Below are 14377 nucleotides of genomic sequence, written 5' to 3' on the forward strand. Positions count from 1 at the left end.
TCTGTAGCATAATGATCCAGTGCCTTGATGTGATAGCCTGTGTTGGTTTGCAGCCTCTAAAGTGGCATTCAGCTACAGTATCAGCGACATGAACGCACTACCGCACCTTCTGCCAGGCGACTCCATGAGATGGGCATCAAAGAGCGAATTGCATCATTAGTGAGATGGAGGGCATGAGGAAAGTTCATCTGAGCCATGGCAGGCCAGTACATGAATCGCACTTGACAAAACACTTTGCGTGTGAATGAGAAAATTCCACCCATTATCCTCAGGGCAGGTGAAGCCAACGAATATTCAGAAGGTTTTTTTAAAAATTTTGAGTAGTTCTACTGGGGTAAACCAGAGACAGAGTTAGCACTGGTGGGTGGATCGGTGATCAGAAAATACAGATATAAGATAAATGAAGAAAAGAGCCAGAGAAGGGAGAAGAAATACTTCTTGCACATATTGTTATTTTGGAATGCACTGCTGATAGGGAAGTGGGTGGAAGCAGATTTGTGTAATTTGCAAAAGGGAATTGGAAAAATCCTTGTAAAAGAAAACTTTGTTTTACTGTGGTAATGGAAGTGGCATTGACACAGTGGGCAAGTCGGCTTCTTTCTGGGCTATACTCTGCAATGAAAACCCTTGTGACATTGACAGAGAAAAATTACAACAAATGAGAAAATATTGCCTTAACGTGAGCTGCATGCCATTCATCATTTCAGTTATGAAATTAAATAATGTAAAAATTCTGCCATGTCTGTGAGGCATTATTCATGAAATGACTCATCACTGTGACTTAATGGACCAAATCTTGCTTGGAAATAATGGCGTATTAATGACACAAAGCTATTATCAATGTGCAAATCGACTAGCAAATCCATATCATACTGTCTGAATACGATGCTCTTGAACTTACTGATGGATTTATTTCTTCACACAGATAGCATTTTGCTTCCCAATTGGTTTTATGAACTTTCTGAATTTTCACACTAAATTGCCAGCCAACCCATTGCACAAAGTTAGTTAAGAATAAAAATTCTCCTTTAATGATTTATTAATTGTTAAAGCAATGTCAATCAATATCATAAAGCAAATTTTTAGTATGACATAAGTACATATTTTTCTTACTTTTTCTTCCTTTTTTTTCTTGATCAAACACTGATTTCCCTCTGAGGAAGAGTCACTCAACCCAAAATGTTAGCTCTGATTTCTCTCCGCAGATGCTGAGTTTTTCTAACAATTTCTGTTTTTATTACTGATTTCCCTCACTTTATTTCTCTTTTTGTGCCTAATGGACATTGAAATCACCCAACCTCATTTATCCTAGATTTCCATAGAGTCTGTTTCTTCTTCAATCCTTAAATCCCAGGATTTGAAGACACAGTTTGCAGATTCCACATTGCCATTACTATTAAACACGTCCAGCAAGCTGTTGTGCAAAATAATTTTGACTTCGTAGGGCAAGAGAATGTCAAATGAGTATCTCCGATCCCACCACCAAACTTTGCCCCATTTCTTGATGAGTTTGAGACAATACGCGTTGCAGGATGAGAGGGTTGATAGAGGGCTCCTGTAAATACTGATTTGGAGGAAGACTATGAATACTGATTTGGTGACCATTGCTGGGTGGGGAGGCAGGGAGAACAAGGGTACTGTTGGGGGTGTGCTAATGCAGTTGGAATTGATTGTTGGGAAAGATACTTCTGGTAGTGATTTGATTGTGAAGAGTTTTGCATATTAGCTATAGAATGTTAAGGTTATCAAGTTTTGAGAAGATTTGTAGCTCAGGTTGAGGTTCTGGATGTAGTTTTGCTCGCTTCCAACTCAGCGAACAAATCTTCATCCATGTTAATGTTATGTATCATATATGAAAATATATAGTACTATATATGCAAAACAGTGGCCACTGTCACAATATAATTCTGATGTGGAGGTGCCAGTGTTGGACTAGGGTGGACAAGGTCAGAAGTCATATAACACCATGCTACAGTCCAGCAGGTTTATTTGAAGTCACGAGCTTTCGGAGCGCTGCTGCTTCATCAGGTGGAGTGAAGAGAAACGCATAGGCACATAATTTATAGGCAGAGAGATCAAAAGATCGTACAAATGGTGTGAATGGAGTGTCGACAGGCTGAATAACAAGTCTCTGCAGGTGATCAAAAGTGTCAGATGGTGTGAGTAAAATGTCAACAGCGGAATAGCAAATTAAGGAATCACCTATAATCTGATTAATTGAGGCAGAGAGATAATTATTAAAAAAAGGAAAACTAAGGTGGCATTGGAGACAAACCAAATGGCTGGAATAAAATGATAGGTATAAGAAACACATGCCGAAGTGACAAGTAATCTAGATTTGTACAAACTAATTAAGGTAGAGTGGTCATAACAAATTATCAAGGTGATAGTGTCAAAAAGGAACAGTAAGGAGGTTTCTACAAACGCACAGCAGTATGGTGGGGTTACATGTAATGTGACAGGATCACAGTTGATGCCATCTTCATAGGTAGGGAACTTGACAGTCAGTTTCTGTTGGTGATTCTAAGTTGTTGTGTTTCTCGAAGGCCGCCTCAGAGGGTGCTTACCTGAAAATCAGCGGCTGAATGTCCTTGACCACTAAAGTGTTCCCTGATTGAGAGAGAACTCTCCTGCCTGGCAATAGTTACGTGGTGTCCATTCATCCTTTTTCATAGTGTCTGTATGGTCTCGCCAATATACCATGCTTCGGGACATCCTTTCCTGTAGCGTATGAGATACCCATCATTAGCCAAGTCACATGGTATCTGCCATGAACATGGTGGGAGATGTTCCCACATGTGATGGTAGTATCCATGTTGATGATCCAACATGTTTTGCAGAAGTTGCGTTGGCAGGGTTATGTGGTGTTGTGGACGCTGCTGCCCTGAAGGCTGGGTAGTTTGCTGTGATTGATGGTCTGTTTGAGGTTTGGCGGTTGTTTGAAGGTGAAAAGTGTATAGGGGTAAGGATGTTCTTAGCGAGATGTTTGTTGCTGTTGATGACGTGTTGAAGGCTGCGAAGAAAATGGCGTAGTTTCTCTGCTCTGGGGAAGTACTGGACAAAGAAGGGTGATCCATCGGTCAGTGTCCTGTGTCTGTCTTCTGAGGAGATCTTTACTGTTTTTCACTGTGACACGTCAGAACTAGCAAACTGCCAATCCAATTCATTGTAAACATATCGCACTACATATTGCATATTTGAACGCTTATTTGTTGATATTCGGTACTGTTGTTACATACCAAGGTCAATTTTGTCCTTTCCTAATTAGCTCTTTTTCCTTTGTTCAGCTCGAATAATAGTTGTCCTTGGTGTTAAAATGAAAGATAATGTGGGGCCTGACTCAGATTCTCCATAATGAGGGGGAGGGGTGAGGATAGGAGTATCTGAGACAGAAAGAAAATTCAACAGATTAGTAATTGCATTATGCAATATCGTGGTGATGAACACATCAGATCATGACTCATCTATCAATTATCCTAATAACAGTAAAAAGAATTGCAGACTGACACCTCCTTCCCTGCAATTCAGTGTACTTAATTTGTTTTTAGCCCACTTACCTCACATCCACTTATTTCATTTCACTGGCGTATTGCACTGGTGACATGTAGTCATGATCTTCTCCAAACTTGTAACATCAAATTACATGGTTCTTTTCTTATTGCTGTTTGCTGCATATTATCAACTTAGGGAGTTTAAATGTTATTTTTACATTTTGAAGCTCACACAGCTCTAACAGTATCTGAAGTGCTGTAATTCCATAAATGAGGTCAGTCGTCAGATTTGCTAGGTGTAGATGCAATCCTTAGAAAGGTCTTACACAGAGAACAGCAGGAGGGAGACCAAAACAGAATCATAGTTGCAAATCTAACCAGCAGCAATCATAACGCCCAAAAGCATGAACAGCGTCGTCGGTGATTTGGTGGGTGTTGACATTAAGAACGTCACAAGATAAATGTACTGGAAAGAAAGCAATGTTAAGGATTATCAAATCAGCCATGATCTCATCAAATGGCAGAGCAGACATGATGGACTGAATGACCTACTTTTCCTCTTCTGCATTATTGCCTTGGGCATCCCTCAGTAATTCCAGGGACTCACTAGCCCTTTGACAGTCTCGGCACTAATCTCAACAGCATTTTTAAATCTCAGATACTGCTCCACAAGAATATCTTGTCACCCTGGGAGGCGACACTGAGGAATGGTCCTTCCACCCTCATTAACATTGTACTGTTGGGCCTGTACCATTTCTAGATTTAGGTCTTAGTATTGTCATTGTAGGGGCCTTGGAGTAGCACAATAGGGTAGGGACTCCAGAAGCAATGAATCTCTATCTTTTTCCTGTTAGCTAGACCTGGCAACTGAAAACATTCCTTTCTAACACACACCTTTATTAACTAGGAGCTGTCAACCACTTGTGAAAAAGACATATATTGTAAACTGCATGACTGTTTCACACATGCAAATAAGTTTTGCTTTACTTGTATAGAGCAATGGCGTGACTGCATTTGGGGTACTGCCTGCGGTTCTGATGCTCTTGTGGATAGACTTGTCATAGAGGGAATACAGCAGAGGTTCACTAGACTAATTCCTGCGATGGTATCATTGTCCTGTGAGGACACTTGAGGAGGTCTTCTCTGGAGTTTAGAAGAATAAAAGATAACCTCATAGAGACTTAGACAATTCTTAAAAGAAAAGATAGAGTAAATGCAACAAAAGGATGTTTTCGCTGGCCAGAAGTTCTAGGGGAAACTATCTCAGAATAAAAAAGCAATCCATTTAGGACTGAGATGAGGAAGGAATTCTTAACACAAGGAATGGTGAATCTTTGGGATTCTCTAACTTGTGACGATGGAAGCTGAGTTATTAAGTATGTACAAAACAGATTGATGAATTCAGTAATTAGAAATCTAGCAACGAGTAATTGGAGAAAGGCCAAATTTGACGGTATTAGGCAAGAACTTTCGAAAGCTGATTGGAGGTAGATGTTCGCAGGTAAAGGGAAGGCTAGAAAGTGAGAAGCCTTCAGAAATGAGAAAACAAGAATCCAGAGAAAGTATATTCCCGTCAGGGTGAAAGGGAAGGGAATGCTGGATGACTAAAGAAATTGAGGGTTTGGTTAATAAATCCTCATATATCAGGTATAGACAGGATAGATCGAGTGAATCCTTAGAAGAGTACAAAGGAAGTAGGAGTATACTTATGAGGGAAATCAGGAGGGCAAAACGGGGACATGAGATAGCATTGGCAAATACAATTAAGGAGAATCCAAATGGTTTTCACAAATATATTAAGGACAAAAGGGTAACTAGGGAGAGAATACGGCCCGTCAAAGATCAGCAAGGCGGCCTTTGTGTGGAGCCACAGAACAAGGGGGAGATACTAAATGAATATTTTGCATCAGAATGACTGTGGAAAAGGATATGGAAGATATAGACTGTAGGGAAATAGATGGTGACATCTTGCAAAATGTCCAGATTACAGAGGAGGAAGTGCTGGACGCCTTGAAATGGTTAAAGGTGGAAAAATCCCCAGGATCTGATCAGGTGTACCCGAGAACTGTGTGGGAAGCTAGAGAAGTGGTTGCTGGGCCTCCTGCTGAGATATTTGTATCATCGTTAGTCACAGGTGAGGTGGCAGAAGACTGGAGGTTGGCAAACGTGGTGCCATTGTTTAAGAAGGGCAGTAAAGACAAGCCAGGGAACTATAGACCGGTGAGCCTGACCTCGGTGGTGGGCAAGTTGTTGGAGGGAATCCTGAGGGACAGGATGTACATGTATTTGGAAAGGCAAGGACTGATTAGGGATAGTCAACATGGCTTTTGTGCATGGGAAATCATGTCCCACAAACTTGATTGAGTTTTTTTGAAGAAGTAACAAAGAAGATTGATGAGGGCAGAGCAGTAGATGTGATCTATATTGACTTCAGTAAGGCGTTCGACAAGGTTCCCCATGGGAGACTGATTGGAAAGGTTAGATCTCGTGGAATACAGGGAGAACTAGCCATTTGGATACAGAACTGGCTCAAAGGTAGAAGACAGAGGGTGATGGTGGAGGGTTGTTTTTCAGACTGGAGGCCTGTGACCAGTGGAGTGCCACAAGGATTGGTGCTGGGCCCTCTACTTTTTGTCATTTACATAAATGATTTGGATGCGAGCATAAGAGGTACAGTTAGTAAGTTTGCAGATGACACCAAAATTGGAGGTGTAGTGGACAGCGAAGAGGGTTACCTCAGATTACAACAGGATCTGGACCAGATGGGCCAATGGGCTGAGAAGTGGCAAATGGAATTTGAATTCAGATAAATGTGAGGTGCTGCATTTTGGGAAAGCAAGTCTTAGTAGGACTTATACACATAATGGTAAGGTCCTAGGGAGTGTTGCTGAACAAAAAGACCTTGGAGTGCAGGTTCATAACTCCTTGAAAGTGGAGTCGCAGGTAGATAGGATAGTGAAGAAGGTGTTTGGTATGCTTTCGTTTATTGGTCAGAGTATTGAGTACAGGAGTTGGGAGGTCATGTTGCGGTTGTACAGGACTGTGGTTAGGTCACTGTTGGAATATTGCATGCAATTCTGGTCTCCTTCCTATCGGAAGGATGTTTTGAAACTTGAAATGGTTCAGTCAAGATTTACAAGGATATTGCCAAGGTTGGAGGATCTGAGCTACAGGGTGAGGCTGAACAGGATGGGGCTGTTTTCCCTGGAGCGTCGGAGGGCTGACGGGTGACCTTATAGAGGTTTTCAAAATTATGAGGGGCATAGACAGGGTAAATAGACAAAGTCTTTTCCCTGGGTCGCGGAGTCCACAAGTAGAGGGCATAGGTTTAGCGTGAGAGGGGAAAGATATAAAAGAGACCTAAGGGGCAACTTTTTCTCACAGAGGATGATACGTGTATGGAATGACCTGCCAGAGGATCTGGTGGAGGCTGGTACAATTGCAACATTTAAGAAGCATTTGGATGGGTATATGAAAAGGAAGGGTTTGGAGGGATATGGGCCGGGTGCTGGCAGGTGGGACTAGATTGGGTTGGGATATCTGGTCGGCATGGACGACCGAAGAGTCTGTTTCCATGCTGTACATCACTATGAGTATGGATCTAGAGCAGGAATATGACATTGAGATAATGATCAGATATGATCTAAAATGATGGAGAATGCTGAAAGTGCTGAATGACCTCATTCTGCTGCTGGCTCCTGAGATGACATACAATAAAAAGTAGTTTCTTACTCACAAACAAAGCAGAATTATCTCTCTCATATTGCTTAGCATTTATTCTTCAAGTGAAAGGTTATGCCATCTCCTTGTCTCTTCATTTCAGTGATCCAGGCAGAAAAAAAAGTCCAGCACTGTTTGAAAACTATAAAGGAATTTTGCTGTTACCGAGCACAGGAATCCTCCATCAATTACTTACCATCTAAAAGATTAACTGACTGTTCAACCATTTAGATGAACTTGTTGGTACAGAATAGTTCCACTTCAAACTGATGACAACATGAAGCTCTTTAAGATGAGATGAGGTGACAAGGCACCTTGTAAATATGATTTTTTTTTTGCTGGCACAATCTGTCCAGTTTACCTTATTGTTGTAGAATTGCTGAGAAATAGCCACAGTGCCAGATGCCAGTGAACTTTCAAACTGCCACTGAACCATGTGTGTGTTTGGCAACTTTTGATGATTCCGAGAGTCTTCAGAAATTAAATATTGTTCGCTGCTGTAAAGAAATATTGCGTAGATTTTTTTCATTTACTTTCCACACTATTGTTTATGAGTTGTGATCATACTGGAGAAGGGTAAGAAAGACAGTTTTTTCTGGGGAGGAGGTGAGTGCTGACAGATAATGTGGTGAAACCCCCAGGAATGATGAAGAGTTGATGCTCGAAACGTCGACTCTCCTGCTCCTTGGATGTTGCCAGACTGGCTGTGCTTTTCCAGTGCCACACGTTTTGACTCTGATCTCCAGTATCTGCAGTCCTCACATTCTGAAATGTGATGAAACCCCCAGGAATGATACCTCTATCTTACATGAATGTGCTATGTGTTATGTTGGCCAGAAAAAGCCAGAACTACCACTTTGACACTGAATAATGCAATGACTGAGTTAAAGGAAATGAACAAGCAGCCTATTGTACAGAGAATTAGATTTGTGTGCTTGATCTACTCTACTGTCCTGTACTATATACTGTACTGGGCATAGCATGTGAGTGACTCTGCATTTTAAAACTAATCTCAACAGATCAATTTGGAATGTGGGGATCTGTGCAAGACCTTGATTAGACACAGAATAATGTTGTCTTTCTTCAGGTACAATGATCAGAACTTGTTGATAATAGCTTTACAGTCAAATGTACTCCGGCGCTGATTCACAAAAATGTATGTCAAAGATAAAGGGCATCAAAGGAGTTGTTAGGAAGAGTAACCAAAAGCTGAATCAAAGAAATTATTTTAAAGGAGGTCTTAAAGGAAGAAAAGTAGCAGAAGGACCTGGAAAGGGAAGTCCTGAATATGAGGGCTGGACTCTCTGTGCAGTAGTTGGAAAAAAGATGGGACACATAGAATTCTGATATGAATTTAAAAATATTGGATTTCCCAATAAGCATTTTTTTAAAAATAAGAATCAAGATCAAAAAAGTTTAAATATTTCTCCTCAACTTTATTCGATGTGCCCATTCTTGAAATAAGAGACAAGGGTTAAATGGTTGACATAGAGCGGCCTTTTCCTGTCATGTTGGGTTCCTGCTCTGCCACCACAGGAAGGGCCCACATAAAGTCATAGAGTGATAGAGTCATAGAGATGTACAGCATGGAAACAGACCCTTTGGTCCAACCCGTCCATGCCGACCAGATATCCCAACCCAATCTAGTCCCACCTGCCAGCACCCGGCCCATATCCCTCCAAACCCTTCTTATTCATATACCCACCCAAATGCCTCTTAAATGTTGCAATTGTACCAGCCTCCACCACTTCCAATGGCAGCTCATTCCATACCCATATCACCCTCTGTGTGAAAACATTGCCCCTTAAGTCTCTTTTATATCTTTCCCCTCTCACCCTAAACCTATGCCCTCTAGTTCTGGACTCCTCCACCCCAGGGAAAAGACTTTGTCTATTTATCCTATCTGTGCCCCTCATAATTTTGTAAACCTCTACAAGGTCACCTCTCCGACACTCCAGGGAAAACAGCCCCAGCCTGTTCAGCCCCTCCCTATAGATCAAATCCTCCAACCCTGTCAAGATCCTTGTAAATCTTTACTGAACCTTTCAAATTTAATAACATCTTTCCGATAGGAAGGAAACCAGAATTGCACACAATATTCCAACAGTGGCCTAACCAATGTCCTGTACAGCCACAAGACTTCCCAACTCCTGTACTCAATACTCTGACCAATAAAGGAAAGCATACCAATCGCCTTCTTCACTATCCTATCTACCTGCGACTCCACTTTCAAGGAGCTATGAACCTGCACTTCAAGGTCTCTTTGTTCAGCAACACTCCCTAGGACCTTACCATTAAGTGTATAAGTCCTGCTAAGATTTGCTTTCCCAAAATGCAGCACCTCGCATTTATCTGAATTAAACTCCATCTGCCACTTCTCAGCCCATTGGCCCATCTGGTCCAGATCCTGTTGTAATCTGAGGTAACCCTCTTCGCTGTCCACTACACCTCCAATTTTGGTGTCATCTGCAAACTTACTAACTGTACCTCTTATGCTCGCATCCAAATCATTTATGTAACATCTATTGAATGGTGTGCTAATCAGCTGGAGACGAGACTTCCATCCCCTCGCTCCAGCAGACATCTTACCTCACTGTACTACTGGCCAGTTGCACCACTGAGATCAGTGTCCACTGCTGGGGCGACGTTCTGGAGCTTGTAAGACAAGGGAATTCCTAGGTTTCTTTGTGATTTGAGGAGGGTCTGAGGGGTTTGTGGGGAAGGAGTAGCCTGGAGGCTCATTTCTTATCTGGTGGGGGTTTCCAGGCTTGAAAAAGGGCCAGTACCAGCCCTTACCTAAGCCATTAATTGGCCACTCAAGAGCTTTGCAGTTAGGCTGGTGGGGGAAGGGAGGGGCATGCGAGGATGGTGAGAAAGCCACCCTGGGGAGTTTACAGACCATCTGCCTGATTATGATTATCCTTCAGGGAAGAAAATTGCCATCCTTACCTGGTCAAGCCTACATGTGACTCCAGACCCACGGCAATATGGTTGACTCTTGAAAGCCTCTGAAATGGTGTGACAAGTCACTCATTTCCAGGGCATTTAGGGATGGGGAGTAAATGCTGGCTCATCGAGCAACATCTACATCCCATGAACAAATAAAAAACATCTCGATTGGGAACCATTAAGATTCTACCAATATTTTCCAGAGAATATGGCCATTGAATTTTCTATTATATAATTTTAATGCCAACAGAACTTAATCACCAATAATAAATAAACTTTGCCATGTCCTGTTTGAAGCCTTCTTTTTAAAACCAACAATAAATTATTCCAGCACAAGGCATATTCCTCCACAGCTCCCTATTGCACTGATTTATTTTCATTGATTTTTTTGTACTTTGAGCTGTCCTCTGTTGTTCAACATTCTCATCCAGCTTTATAGCTCCTTGACATTTGTCATGAAATCATGAAAAATTGCACACTGATCCTTTATAAAGAAAGCAGTCAGAATGTGTTAACAGCAACATTTGTAATTGTTAATTTTTTAAAAAGAGATCTGTTTAATGACACTGATATTCTACAGATGCTTTGAGTATGTCTCTTAAGACTTGGGACAACCAGAGAAAAGAACCTTTCTTTCCCAAAGAGCTGGCTAGGACATAGAGCTCTTTCATGTTCTGTCCAATATTTGGATTGTGTTGGTAGCATCAGTAGCCCCATTCCCATACACTTAATTTACGAAGATATTGATAGTAGAGAGTGATACTTTGAAATAATTGTCCTAAGCTCATTGATTTAAAATATGGTAGTAAAATATGCACTTTATGTTGCTTCAGATAGGAATGTTCTCTATCGAGGATGTTTCAAGATACCCAAGAATTTAACTGCAACCTTCCCGGTCTACTCAATCCTGCCTAACCTGACTGTCGCTAAATGCACTGAGTTCTGCACGAAAAAGGTAGGTGTAGCCTTTCATTAAGGAGAGCAGAAATTATAATTACGTATTATGTATGGGCCCATGTTATGGAAGTGAAAAGTATGAGTTATGTTGAAAGTTAGTGGATATTGGAGGTGAGTGAAGTTTACATTACACTGAAGGTTGACCTGAACATTAAGACTGTAGGTATGGTGGTTTTTTTCAGATTTCCTGGCAACCTGTTTGGTGGAAATTCCAATTGGAGTTGAACTGTTAATCCTGGCATTGTGACTTAGACATAAGCCAGTCTACACATTCATTGCATGAGACAAGGCTGAATAACCAACTGGTGTTTTTTGGCGCATCTATTTTGTATCTTCACGTATCTTTGTTTATTAATGGTGCTAAGACAGCTACTGATAATTGTTGTATTTTTGTTTTCAGTCAAGTACTTCTCTGAATTCCAAAAGTCCTTTGTTAATAAAATTGTGGTTTGAACGTATGTCAAATGGTGCAGAAAGAAAAATCCTATTAAACCCAGGCTGGACATCATGTTGCCAATGTCGGGGGATTTGAGCTATAGGGAAAGGCTGAATAGGCTGGGGCTGTTTTCCCTGGAGCGTCAGAGGCTGAGGAGTGACCTTATAGAGGTTTATAAAATCATGAGGGATATGCATATGGTAAACAGACAAGGTTTTTTCCCTGAGATGAGGGAGTCCAGAACTAGAGGGCATAAGTATTAGGGTGAGAGGGGAAAAGTTTAAAAGGGAACTAAGGGGTGACTTTTTCACACAGGGAGTGGTGTGTGCATGGAAAGAGCTGCCAGAGGAAGTGGTGGAGTCTGCTATAATTACAGCATTTAAAAGGCATCTGAATGGCTAAATGAATAGGAAGGGTTTAGAGGGATATAGGCCAAGCACTGGCAAATGGGACTAGATTAGGTAAGGAGATTTGGTCGGCATGGATGAGTTAGACCAAAGGGTCTGCTTTCATGCTGTACATCTCTATGACTCTAATAATCTCTTTAAAAAAAATTAGAATAACTGAAAATGCTGGAGTCACTCAGCAGATCAGGCAGCACTGAAAGAGAAGCAGAGTTTTATTTAGTCCGATCTGACAAAGGAGGAGGAGTGAAAGGAACAGATGATGAGGGTGTTGCCGCAGGTAGTGCGGGAATCAACAAGAGGGGAAGACATACTTGATGTCATCCTTACTTCTCTGCCTGCAGATCATCTGTCCATGACAGGATCAGTAAGAGTGACCACCTTATTGGAATAAAATCTCACCTTCACAATGAGAATATAGCATATGTTTACACTTGGAACAGATGTGGAGGGAGGCAATGGCCTAGTGGTATTATTGCTGGACTGTTAATCCAGAGACCCAGATAATGTTGTGAAGACTCAGGTTCAAGTCCTGCCATGACAGATGAGGGAATTTGAATTCCATTTAAAAGAGAATCTGGAATTAACAGTGACCATTAATCCATTGCCAATTGTCGGAAAAGCCCATCTGGTTCACCAATGTTCTTTAGGGGAGGAAACTGCCATCTTTACCTGTCTGGCCTACATGTGACTCCGACCCTCAGCAAAGTGGTTAACCCTCTGGTCAATTAGGGATCGGCAATAAATGCTGCCTAGCCAGCAACCACCCTCACACCATGAATGAATAAAGGGAAAAAAATCTAGCAACTCAAGACTGGGCATCCATGAGGTGTTGTAGGCCATTAACAGCAGCACAATTGTACTCCAACATAGGCTGCAGCCCCATAGCCCAGTATATTCCCCCACTCAACCACTCTCATCAAGCCAGGGGATCAACCCTGGTTCAGTGGAGAGTGTAGGAGGGCATACTAGGAGCAGCAGTTAAAAATGAGGTACCAATCTGATGATGCAACAAATAAAGGGACTGCTTATGTGTCAAACAGCATAATCCGCAAATGATGGACAGAGATAAGCGATTCCACAAACAAAGGATCAGATTTAAGCTGTGAGATTCTGCCACGTCCAGTTGTGAGTGGTGGTGGACAATTACACAACTCTTTGGAGATGGAGGTGTCATAAATATTCCTATCCTCAGTGATGGTGAAAAGATAAGGCTGAACATTTGCAGCAATCGTCAGCCAGAAGTGTTAAGTTGATGATCCATTTCGGCCTCCTTCAGAGCTCCCCACCATCACAGATCACAACCGATTTGGTTCCCGCCACATGACATTGAGAAATGGTTGGACGCACTGGATGCTGCAAAGACTTATGGGCCTTGATACGTTTCCAGCAGTAATACCAAAGATTTGTGCTCCAGAACTAGCTGTTCCCCTGGTCAAGCTGTTCCAGTACAGCTGCAATGCTGGCATCTACCTGACAACATGAAAAATTGCCCAGGTCTGCCCAGTACATAAATCCAGACAGCCACATCAATCTATTCTCAATTATCAGTAAGGTTTTGGAAGGTGTCGTTAAGTGCTATCAAGCAGCACCTGCTCAGTGACGCTCACTTTGGGTCCCGCCAGGGCCATTCTGCTTGTGACTTTATTACAGCCTTGGTTCAAGCATAGACAGAAGAGCTGAATTCCAGAGGTGAGGTGAGAGTGACAGCCTTTGACATCAAGGCTGCATTCAACCGAATGTGGCATCAAGGAGCTCCCGCAAAACTGGAGTCAAAGAAAGATTGTTGGAGTGAAGTTGCTTCAGCTCCAGGATATCCCTGCAGGAGATCCTCAGGTCGTGTCCTGGGCCCAACCATCTTCTGCTTAGAACATAGAACATAGAAGGATACAGCGCAGTACAGGCCCTTCGGCCCTCGATGTTGCGCCGACCGAATCCTACCTAACCTATACTAGCCCAATAACTTCCAAATGCCTATCCAATGCCCGCTTAAATGACCATAAAGAAGGAGAGTTCACCACTGATACGGGCAGGGCATTCCATGAACTCACAACCCGCTGTGTGAAGAATCTACCCCTAACATCTGTCCTATACCTACCACCCCTTAATTTAAAGCTATGTCCCCTAGTAACACCTGACTCCATTAGCGGTAAAAGGTTCTTAGTATCTACCCTATCTAAACCCCTAATCATCTTATACACTTCTATCAGATCTCCCCTAAACCTTCTCTTCTCCAATGAGAACAGCCCCAAGTGCCTCAGCCTTTCCTCATAAGATTTTCCTACCATTCCAGGCAACATCCTGGTAAACCTCCTCTGCACTCGTTCTAAAGCTTCCACATCCTTCCTATAGTATGGCGACCAAAACTGCACACAATACTCCAGATGAGGCCTCACCAGAGTCTTATACAACTGCAACAT

The 14377-nt window shown here is 42.1% G+C and overlaps 1 protein-coding gene across 1 annotated transcript in view; it reads left to right on the forward strand.

The window, feature by feature from the left end:
- LOC132830446 (sialate:O-sulfotransferase 1-like) overlaps window positions 1–14377 on the forward strand; it is a 76797-nt gene that overhangs the window by 37792 nt on the left and 24628 nt on the right. Inside the window, exon 4 of the mRNA XM_060848143.1 lies at window positions 10994–11115. Within this exon, the coding sequence (XP_060704126.1) occupies window positions 10994–11115 (122 nt within the window). The remainder of the gene's footprint in view (window positions 1–10993; window positions 11116–14377) is intronic.

This window comes from Hemiscyllium ocellatum, chromosome 31 (assembly GCF_020745735.1).
Source record: "Hemiscyllium ocellatum isolate sHemOce1 chromosome 31, sHemOce1.pat.X.cur, whole genome shotgun sequence".
NCBI lineage: Eukaryota > Metazoa > Chordata > Chondrichthyes > Orectolobiformes > Hemiscylliidae > Hemiscyllium > Hemiscyllium ocellatum.